Raw genomic sequence first — 11,687 nt, 5'->3', positions numbered from 1 at the left:
TACTTTGCATATACATGAGTGATACATCGTCATTGATTTCAGCTTGCCCTAGTGACTACGCCTTCTGCTAGTTTGCCTGGTGATTTATCTATGCAAGCTTCTTTCTATAAAGGCACCTGGTACGGAAGAACACCAACAGAAACTCCTTTGTCAGGAGGGCACTGATCTAGGGTCATGCTGTACCCAGATCCTGAGGAGTGATCCTGTTGGAGATACAGACCGAGGCCATACAGAGAAACAGTTTCTAATTCCTAAATGGCGCATGAACATCCTAATCTTTTAAGGTCAAACGAAGGCAACAGACAGATAGTATTTTTCCACTACAGCCTGTCGAACACTCATTAGAAGAAGACGACGTCGGTACACTCCAAAGGACATCATAAATTATTCACTTAAATAACTAAACTATGTCCAGCAGAAAGAGAAAGAGAAAGAGCTCTTCTCCTCCTCCCTCCTCCATGTTGTTTGACATCAAAGTGCAAAAAGCCGCGCTCTACCATTTCATTGCTTTCCAGACGCTGTTTTCTAATCTACCACCAAAACATTCTCAGGGCAGTTTTTGTCCACACAGGGGCGTGGTCACTCTGGTTCCTTACTTTATTTCAAAAATAAAAGCAGGGTTCAATTAAAACAGCAACTAAAGTACCCCCAGCAAAAATACAAAATAAAAGCATAAAAACTGTGAATTTCAAACATTCAATGAAAAGTATGATTAATTGTGATTAACTTAAAATGACTCATTTCACATCCCTGATGATGAATAATTAGTCCCATGTCTTCAGCCTCACACTTTGCTCTCCTTGTTCATTAAATGAAGAGCATGAGGACCCCAGCCTCGATAAAAGCGGATTATTCGATGCTCCCCCAGCTTCTCGATGGTTTGGTACTCAAATGCTCCGGGATGGCCTCCAGTTCTGACAAGCTTCCAAGCGTTTAAGGACCAGTAATGGTTCCAGTCTCCATTTTCATCTGCTCCAAAACCAAACACGTGTAACTGTGAAAAAAACAAAGAAACATGACTGAAAAAGATCAAACTCTTCAAATCACAAATATTCATAACAACGTATATCTCTATGAGACCGTTTTTATTTATCCAAACACGCCTGAAAGACTTTAAAAGGGGGGGGACATGAGGGGGAGACACCAGGGGGGAGACACCAGGGGGGAGACATCAGGGGGGAGACACCACATGGATGAATCTTGGGTAAGTCTCCAGAGTTTCAGGCTGGCTGTTCTGGCCGTGTAACTGTTGAATTTGCACAAATACTTTGGCGATAATTGGGTACTGACACATTTAACTCACCTCATCACAAAGATGCATGGCCAGAACCAAAGTCATAAATCCAGTGGAAGGAAAATAGCCCTTCTTTTCCAGCCATGCTTCATGGACGTATTGCATAAAGACCGGGTTGACCACCATCACCTGTTAAGAATCACAAACACACCTCAAACTTTCTATGAAAGTTGGTGCTGGTCCTGAGCGTTTTAGCCATTTCCTCTCCCTGCACACCTGGCTTCAGCACGCTTGCAAATCTCACAACCTAGATTTTATTGACAATTTGAACCTGTTCTGGAACCGTACTACACGTTTTAAAAGCGACGGGATTCATCCAAATCCATTGGGCAGTCAAATGTTGTCCGCTAATATCCAGCACGCTGTCCAGTCCTCAACACCTGTATAACATTCATCTGAGCACACACCCACATCCAATCCCCTCTCACCTGTTTCACCTCAGAACAATCTACTCACAGCAAGCCCCTCCCCTGCTCCTCACACCTGGTGTCACTGTTTTTCTCCTTCTTCTCTGTCCTCCAATAACTGTCATACACTCTCTACTGTCACAGACCACAGCACTGAATTCACTATCCCTGTACACGTCACCTGTAGACTGTCTCATCAACATCTGTCACCTGACAATTACTGTAACCACTCCAATCTCACCCAAGTACGCCTCTAACCTCTCCCACAACCAACCTTTAATTGCATTTCCGCTAACTTTGGTCTTTTAAATATCAGATCCCTTAATAATAAATCTTTTATCTGTCTTGATTTTATAAATCATAATAATCTGGAATTTTTTATTGTCACTGAGACCTGGTTGACTTTGGGAGATTGCAATCCTCTGATTGAAGCAACCCCCCCCCCCCCCCCCCCCGATTTCACTCACCTTGGTTGCTGTTATTCATAGAAAAGATTTTAAATGCACTCCAATTTTACACACTCATTTTACATCATTTGAGCATCTTGGTTTTAGTGTTAACTTAAAAGATCCTGTGTTAATTTTAATCATCTACAGACCTAACAATGTTTTTATTGCAGAGTTTTCAGAGTTTTTATCACATTTTATTTCTATGATAAAATCCTTGTTTTAGGTGATTTTAACATACATGTCTGTTGCCCCTCACGGGTGATTTTATGGATATTCTACAATCTTTTAACCTTTCTCAGGCAATACAGGAACCCACTCACTCTAAGGGCCACACACTTGATCTTGTTTTATACAGTGGTCTCAGCCCTAACAATTTTGAGACAAAGGATGTCTGTGTGTCAGACCACAAACTGGTTTTATCTCAGCCACCTTTTATTAGCAAGGCTCCTATCCGCAGCAGGGGTTTTAACTCTACGTCTGCTAGCAAGTTTAAGGAGCTCCTCTTTTAATCTCACCTGTCAAACTGTGCTGGACTCTGTTGCTCCCTGTAAAGACAAAAAGACTAACAGAGTTCCACAGCCATGGCTAAACGAACTGACTCAGGATCTAAAAAGAGACTGCAGAAGGAAAGAACGAAAATGGAAAAAAACAGGCTTACATGTATTTTATGAAATATGGAGAGATACAATGGAACAATACCAAAAGGTAGTTACAGATGCAAGAGCAGCATTTGACATCCCTGATGATGAATAATTAGTCCCATGTCTTCAGCCTCACACTTTGCTCTCCTTGTTCATTAAATGAAGAGCATGAGGACCCCAGCCTCGATAAAAGCGGATTATTCGATGCTCCCCCAGCTTCTCGATGGTTTGGTACTCAAATGCTCCGGGATGGCCTCCAGTTTTGACGAGCTTCCAAGTGTTTAAGGACCAGTAATGGTTCCAGTCTCCATTTTCATCTGCTCCAAAACCAAACACGTGTAACTGTGAAAAAAACAAAGAAACATGACTGAAAAAGATCAAACTCTTCAAATCACAAATATTCATAACAACGTATATCTCTATGAGACCGTTTTTATTTATCCAAACACGCCTGAAAGACTTTAAAAGGGGGGGGACATGAGGGGGAGACACGGGGGGAAAGACCAGGGGGAGACATTAGGGGGGAGACACCAGGGATAGACACCAGGGGAAAGACAACAGGGGGAGACACCAGGGGAAAGACAACAGGGGGAGACACCAAGGGGAGACTCCAAGGGAAGACACCAGGGATAGACACCAAGGGAAAGACCAGGGGGAGACATCAGGGGGAGACACCAGGGGGAGACTCCAAGGGAAGACACCAGGGGAAGACACCAGGGGGAGACAACAGGGGGAGACACCAAGGGGAGACATCAGGAGGAGACACCAGGGGGAAGACACCAGGAGGAAACACCAGGGGGAAAGACTAGGGGGAGACACCAGGGGGAGAAACCAAGGGGGAGACACCAGGAGGAGACACCTGGAGGAGACACCAAGGGGGAGACACCAGGAGGAGACACCTGGAGGAGACACCAGGGGGGAGACACCAGGAGGAGAACACCAGGGGGAGACCACCAGGGGGAGAACACCAGGGGGGAGACACCAGGGGGAGACACCAAGCGGGAGACACCAGGGGGAGACACCAGGGGGGAGACACCAAGGGGGAGACATCAGGGGGAGACACCAAGGGGAGACACCAGGGGGACAGACCAGGGGGAGACACCAGGAGGAGACATCAGGGGGAGACATCAGGGGGAGACACCAGGAGGAGACATCAGGGGGGAGCCATCAGGGGTAGACGCCAGGGGGAGACACTAGGAGGGAGACATCAGGGGTAGACACCAGGAGGAGACACCAGGAGGAGACATCAGGGGGGAGACATCAGGGGGAGACACCAGGGAGGGACACCAAGGGGGAGACACCAGGAGGAGACGTCAGGGGGAGACACCAGGAGGAAACATCAGGGGGAGACACCAAGGGGGAGACACCAGGAGGAGACGTCAGGGGGACAGACCAGGGGGAGACACCAAGGGGAGACACCAGGAGAAGACACCAGGGTGAGACATCAGGGGTAGACACCAGGGGGAGAACACCAGGGGGGAGACATCAGGGGGAGAGACACCAAGGGGGAGACACCAGGAGGAGACATCAGGGGGAGACACCAAGGGGGAGACACCAGGGGGGAGACATCAGGGGGAGACACCAAGGGGGAGACATCAGGGGGAGACACCAAGGGGAGACACCAGGGGGACAGACCAGGGGGAGACACTAAGGGGGAGACACCAGGAGGAGACATCAGGGGGAGACATCAGGGGGAGACACCAGGGAGAGACACCAAGGGGGAGACACCAGGAGGAGACGTCAGGGGGACAGACCAGGGGGAGACACCAAGGGGAGACACCAGGAGAAGACACCAGGGGGAGACATCAGGGGTAGACATCAGGGGGAGAACACCAGGGGGGAGACATCAGGGGGAGAGACACCAAGGGGGAGACACCAGGAGGAGACACCAGGGAGAGACACCAAGGGGGAGACACCAGGAGGACACGTCAGGGGGAGACACCAGGGGGACAGACCAAGGGGAGACACCAGGAGAAGACACCAGGGGGAGACATCAGGGGTAGACACCAGGGGGAGACACCAGGGGGAGACACCAGGAGGAGACATCAGGGGGGAGACATCAGGGGTAGACACCAGGAGGAGACATCAGGGGGGAGACACCAGGAGGAGAACACCAGGAGGAGACACCAGGGGGAGAACACCAGGGGGGAGACACCAGGGGGGAGACATCAGGGATAGACACCAGGGGGAGACACCAGGGGGAGAGCACCAGGGGGGAGACACCAGGGGGGAGACACCATGGGAAAGACCAGGGGGAGACACCACATGGATGAATCATGGGTCAGTCTCCAGAGTTTCAGGCTGGCTGTTTTGGCCGTGTAACTGTTGAATTTGCACAAATACTTGCATATAATACCAGGGGGAGACATCAGGGGTAGACACCAGGGGGAGAACACCAGGGGGGAGACATCAGGGGGAGAGACACCAAGGGGGAGACACCAGGAGGAGACATTATCACAATACTTTGGTGATAATTGGGTACTGACACATTTAACTCACCTCATCACAAAGATGCATGGCCAGAACCAAAGTCATAAATCCAGTGGAAGGATAATAGCCCTTCTTTTCCAGCCATGCTTCATGGACGTATTGCATAAAGACCGGGTTGACCACCATCACCTGTTAAGAATCAGAAACACACCTTAAACTTTATATGAAAGTTTTTACAGCCAATACATTTGATCATCAATCAATCAACTGAAAATACTCACCAAATTCTTGTTGGCTCTGACCTTTGCTCTGAAGTGTGGGCTGTTGAGACATGACATTTCAAACTTCAATACTTCATTTTCAGGTAAATAATAAAAGCCTATACAGGTGAAGTGATGCAGAGAGAGTGTTTGATGAAAAAGTTTAGGTCTACTTTGTCAATTTCTGTGATGTGAAATAAAGATTGATTGATTGACAAAGCTTAGTCCCGTTATACTCATTTGTACCTGGTCTTATGAAAGACAAAGTTATGTGTTTATGTAATAAAAATCAGACTCACGTTCCGTAATATCCTGTGGATATGGCCTTCCCAATCCATCGGATATCAGCCGTCTTGAATGGAAACATGACCAGACGAGTGGTGTTGTCCAAGTGCTGCATACTCTCAGGGAACATGATGTGATGAGTGGTTTTGTTCCCGACGTCTGCCTCAAATCCTTTGATCCTACCACCGTTAATTCTGGATTGTACAGAGGGAAATATTTCATGAAACCAGTCTCTCCTGGTGCAAACATTTCACGTCACAGTGCATCAAAGCACAAGACGACTGCTTAGATCCAGAAACTTTACGTTCTTCCTTTTCAAACACGTCTTATTTTTCAGCCAGTATGTTAGGTAGAGCTACAGTTTATTTATTTATTTATTTATTTAACATGGACATAGAGTAACATTGGTGCTGTAACATTTAACCATGCACAAGTTCCAGATGCACTTCTCTTAGTGTTTATAGCAAAATGCTAATTTTGGAAGGCTTTTAGAAACACCAGAGATAAAGATAAAAAGGGTAAGAAAATGAAAACAGTTCAGTTATAAATACAGCACAGTTATGAATGCAACAGGGATAAAATACAGTTACAAAGAGAGAAATATACGACAGACATTTGTGAGCTCATGTGCATTTAGGTGTGAGAACAAGGTTGTTTCTCCTTCAGCCATGATTTAATACCTTTGTTAAAAACATTCAAACTGTGTAGCATTTTCAGTTCAGTGGGTAGACCATTTCATAGATTAGCACCGAGAAGGCCGATTGTCCAAATGAGGTTTTCCTCACTGGAATGCAACAGTTACTGCTTACTAAACCGCGTGTGTTGATTCAACTTGAATCCTGACGTCTTGTTACAAATTCATCAAACAGAGAAGGTGCCAGACCATGCAGACATTTAAACATTAATTTGAGGTTACAGTAGCTAATGAAGCTTTCAAAGCTAAACATGAAAGATTTCTGTCCCTGACCCAGTACAAAGCTCAGAGAGAGAATCCATTATTGACAGAAGTCATTCCACTCCGCTCCAGCAGGTGGCAATATCTCCCCTTCCAGTTAGTGATGTTTTAGTAGGTAATAAATAGTTCCTTCTCTCCAACATGTTTTTTCATGTTACATCTGTTTTGTCACTTGTGTGTCGTCCTGGATGTCACCATGTCGCTGGCTGCAAAACAAATCTAATTAAAACCGCAAGCGGTGATGAAGGGTCCTCGCACCCCTGTGCATGTTGGGGTGTGTCGGGACCGCGGGAGTGCAACAGGAGCGGAACGTGGCTAAGCAGCAGGCCGTGCAGTGATAGCTATGAAATTTGGAGGAAATTGAGCATTGTATATAGGATGTAGTACTTACTCCTTGCAGTAGGGGGCGCTATGGTTAAAATGTGTTATTGCTATGTGACTGTGTTCAGAGGCCAACCCTGATCACACCTATGTAATTTCAAGAAGATCAGACGAAGTATATAAGCGTTAGAGCCACTTCCTGTTTGATGGCAATGTGATTTATGGACTTCCTGTTGAGTTTTGGGCATGGGTTGAAGAGGCTTTTTTGTAGGTTTTGTCATGTTGGAAATGCATAGCAAAATTCAGAATTGTAGGTTCAACGTGCTGCGGAGGCTGAATGTTTTAAATATTGTAGGGGGCGTCACTGAGCCATTAAGCCACGCCCACTCAGTTAAATGGTACAAGATGTTTGACTTTACTACCAGGATTATATGTATGAAGTTTCGGGACAGTACGACTATGTTAAGCCCGTGAAAAAAGTACTTCCTGTTTGATGGCGAGCGACGCCTCCGCATGGCGACAGCGTTGGACGTAGACGTTTGAGCTTGAAAGTGTTGTATGGCCAAGGTGTTAGCATGGTCCACACCAATTTTGAGGGGAAAATGAGCTACCGTGTAGCAATGGGTAATGCTAATTGAGAAGCAGTAACTTCCTGTTGTCAACAGGTGGCGCTGTGACAAATCAAAAAATGGCAATCATGGATGTGTTCAGGGCAACTTGCCAAAACGCTCAAAAAACTTCAAATGCACGCCACGGCCACGCCCTTTGACGAAATAACGTGCAGAGCACAACGAGATATGTTGAGCCTGTGTAGAACACACTGACACTGAGTTTGCGTCGATCGGATGAGCGCCCTCGGACAAGTGCGTTCAAACAGGAAGGCTGAAATCTGCGATTTTGGGCCGTTATCGTGAAATTCAAGGTTAATTTGTGGACTTCCTGTTGGGTTTTTTGAAACGCTGCAAGAGGATTTTTAGTCCGTCCCGACAAGCTTAATATGCGTACCAATTTTTGTGCGTGTACATGAAAAAACCCTTTATGGGGAGGGCATTTTGAAAATTTCAAGGGGGCGCCACTGAGCCATTTTGCGAACTCCGTTTACAAAACCACCAAAATATAAAATTGTTCACCAGACCTGATGACCGTGGAAAGTTTGGTGAGTTTTCGGGCACGTTCAGGCCCTCAAAAGTGGCCGCAAAGTGGCACGGTTCATGCTCAGGCCCTAACTACGGCCAACGAACCTGAGGTACTACTGGACCTTCTTCCTGTTGACCTACGTCACGAACCAGTGAAAAACATTTCCTACTCTGAGCTTTCATTTTTGCTCGTTTACGACGCAGACTCTCCCTCTATCTATCTGTGATATCTGAAGGATGACCACAACATTTCAGAATGTTCAGTTTGGGTCTGAAGCGTCTGGAGGGCGACCATAAGAAGCTGTCCTCTCTTTACTCTCCATGACTGTCTCCACATTTTTCTATTCCTCCAGATGAGCGATGCTATGGCGAGAGCTCTTCCGTTTGATGAGGTTGCGTGCTGACTCGCCTCACAGTGACACTGCTAACTTCATGTAAATATACTGAGACATGAGGAAAATAGCTGTAGGATTTACCTAAAGACAAGATCCTGGAAGTTTATGAGAGGTCCATAACGTGATCCCCTCAAGCTGACAGAGTTACCGACCACAGCACAACTCCTGCAGCTCCGGGGGGTCGGATCCAGAACGTTAGGAGAGTGAGGCAGGACCTGAAACGCCTCGGACACTGCCTCTTTATACACACTGAAGTTACCCTTTTCTCTCCGCATGCGCTGAAACACACACACACACACACACACACACACACACACACACACACACACACACACAGCAGTTAGTCCAGTATATGAATAAGATGAAGATGTAATGATGTATTAGAGGTCACTTACCCTCCACCACTGAAAGGCTCGCTCTGGTAGACGGTCATTTGGAGACATAAAGAGTTTAACTGATTTGTTGAAACGCTCATTGAACCACGGATCCTTTGCTGATGAATTGCTCTCACAGTCCCAGGTGGTTTGATGCAGAAAAGGTTCCTGCAACACGTACTCTCTCATATACACACACAAGCCAACCACACACAGCAGAAGGGGGAGCCTCACTATGGTCTTCATCTTCTCTGTGGGAGTCTGTGACGAGAGCAGAGAAATTATCAGGGGGATGGAAACACCTTCATACTACTTCAAAGGTGGAATAATCACAATGATATAGAAATGAAAAGGTGATGAGGGTTAATCTGGATATTAGTCTTTGTTTTATCTTTCTGTGCTGCAAGTTCAGTGGTCACATATTCTCCTCCTCTTCAGTGTCAGAGCTCCTCAAAACATGTGTGTGAAGTATCTTGTTCTAAATCCACTCTGATCCTGTATTTGATCATGCCTATAAACCCTTCTATTTCAGCCCTGCTCAGAACAGGCTGTTTCTGTGTCTGTACCTTTAAATATGTAAATAGATAGATAGATACAATCTTTATTATCATTGTATACAAGGACACAACGAAACTTCGGTAGCAGCAATCATTCACAGCAGCGTTTACAAAAACAAAAATATATTTGTGGTTATATGAAAGAGACATGTGAAAAAAGTGGCCAGTGGAAACTCCCTTGGCAAAGTTAAAAGACAGTTCAAGTTCAATATCAGGGGTGCATAGTGATTCCCTTATCACAGCCGTTTTACACCAGTTTTTATTAACATATAAACAGAGCCCACCTCCAAGTGATTTCCCAGTCACTGTCGGGTCTCTGTCAAGTCGCAGCGGTTCGCCAAAGTCATATAATTCCAGATCGGATTGAAGATCACGCTGCTTGAGCCACGTCTCCGTCAGGGCAATAAGACAGGCGTTCTTATACTCCGATAAAAAGTTGACAGTTACCTGTAAAATGTCAATCTTGTTGCGGAGGGACTGTGCGTTTGCAAAAATTACAGAGGGAAGGGGTGTCCTTCTCAGGCCTTGCCTTCCAAGTCTCTGCCGAACTCCGCCACGTCTGCCCCTTTTCCTCACCGCTGTTTGTTTGGGGTTCTAACTCCTACTCCCCACGGAACAACCATGCCGAATGATTTCCGAGTGAAATGCAGTGGTGTCCAATACTTCTGTATCGGAGTCCCGAAGTAGCAAGAGGAATTCTCGGCTGTAATGAAGTGACTCAGGATACTCAGAGACTCCTCTCAGAAATTGACAGAAAAGCGTCAGGATAAGGAAAGGGGACACCAGCCCGATGTGATTCATTGTCAACACATATCTTATATGCAGTCCTCGAGCCTGGCGGTCCGATCGCCATCCGCACCATCAAAGCTGGTGTCTGCCTCCGCCGCCACTCTTCCCTGGCTGACCTCCACTCACCTCGGCCTCGCGCGGGCCTACCCGGAGGGACCGGTAGCCGAAACGACCGGGCACCGCTCTATGGGAGGTCTCAGTGCATGGGGCCTCGGGCACTGATGGCGTTGGGACAGCGCCCTCACTGCGCTGGACCAGGACGCCACAACACCGGCCCCGCCAGGTAACTCCGAGGGCGCGCCGGGAAAGAGGCTGCTGGCCCCAGTACACAGCTCCACTCCGAAGCCGCCCGAGCTGTCCTGGACCGACGTGGTGCGTCGCAGGCGGAAGACGGACCATCTGGCCCCTCCGCAACCCCGGATGGCCCTCCACAACCGCTTCACGCTGCTGAAGGACGAGGCTCCGGTCGGCCTGGGACTGGAGGAGGCTTCTGGTGCCGCTGCGCGTAATCCTGCACCGAACGCAAACGGAACTACTCGCCACTCCGCCACGGCTCCACATGGATTTGCCACCTCACCTCCACCTGCAGCGCGTTTTTCTGGTCGGGAGGCCCGCCACTCGGCCACTGGGAAGAACCGCCGGAAACTGCTGCAGGAGGCCGTCACCAGACACTCTGGGGGTCTTCCTCCGGCTGAGCCGCCCGCTTTACCGCAGGTGGTAACGGCCGAGCGCCCGCAGGCCGATCCAGGTAGCACACACTCATCACCTCCTTGCCCTCTTTTCCCCCCGACAACTCTTATCATTGGAGATTCAATCACCAGGAATGTCCGCTTCTTTAATGCCACCACACACTGTCTTCCTGGCGCCACTGTCCCCGTAGTCCCAGACAAACTCCTCAGTCTTCTGCCTTCACTCCCAGACTCAATTAAAAGAGTCCTTGTGCACGTGGGCACAAACGACTCTTCCCGGCGGCAATCTGAGTGCACCAAAAAAGATTTTAATCTCCTTTTTAACGTTTTAAAGAACTGTGGAAAATCCGTTTTCATCTCTGGACCCATTCCAACCTTTGATCGTGGTCCTGAGCGTTTTAGCCGTATCCTCTCCCTGCACACCTGACTTCAGCACGCTTGCAAATCACACAACCTAGATTTTATTGACAATTTTAACCTGTTCTGGAACCGTACTACACGTTTTAAAAGCGACGGGATTCATACAAATCCACTGGGCAGTCAAATGTTGTCCGCTAATATCCAGCACGCTGTCCAGTCCTCAACACCTGTATGACATTCATCTGAGCACACACCCACATCCAATCCCCTCTCACCTGTTTCACCTCAGAACAATCTACTCACAGCAAGCCCCTCCCCTGCTCCTCACACCTGGTTTCACTTTTT

General features: G+C 47.7%; 1 protein-coding gene and 1 long non-coding RNA gene across 2 annotated transcripts in view; both read right to left on the bottom strand.

Moving 5' to 3' along the window:
* Positions 1–1,418, bottom strand: part of LOC132977304 (uncharacterized) — a 1,704-nt gene extending 286 nt beyond the window's left edge. Inside the window, exons 1-2 of the long non-coding RNA XR_009673798.1 lie at positions 1,304–1,418; positions 325–994 (exon numbers count right to left, since the gene is read on the bottom strand). This is a non-coding gene — a long non-coding RNA (uncharacterized LOC132977304). The remainder of the gene's footprint in view (positions 1–324; positions 995–1,303) is intronic.
* Positions 1,419–2,855: 1,437 nt separating this feature from the next.
* On the bottom strand, positions 2,856–9,326 carry LOC132977287 (CMP-N-acetylneuraminate-beta-galactosamide-alpha-2,3-sialyltransferase 1-like). The gene is made up of 6 exons (XM_061041820.1): positions 8,969–9,326; positions 8,655–8,851; positions 5,781–5,960; positions 5,503–5,542; positions 5,291–5,410; positions 2,856–3,133 (listed from the first exon to the last, which is right to left on the bottom strand). Exons 1-6 carry the CDS (start codon positions 9,191–9,193, stop codon positions 2,924–2,926), a joined length of 972 nt encoding a protein of 323 aa, XP_060897803.1. The 5' UTR covers positions 9,194–9,326; the 3' UTR covers positions 2,856–2,923.
* Between the last annotated feature and the right edge of the window lie 2,361 nt (positions 9,327–11,687).

This window comes from Labrus mixtus, chromosome 7 (genome assembly GCF_963584025.1).
Source record: "Labrus mixtus chromosome 7, fLabMix1.1, whole genome shotgun sequence".
Classification (NCBI taxonomy): domain Eukaryota; kingdom Metazoa; phylum Chordata; class Actinopteri; order Labriformes; family Labridae; genus Labrus; species Labrus mixtus.
The sequence above is the reverse complement of the archived record's forward strand: the minus strand, read 5'-3'. Positions and strand labels throughout refer to the sequence as shown.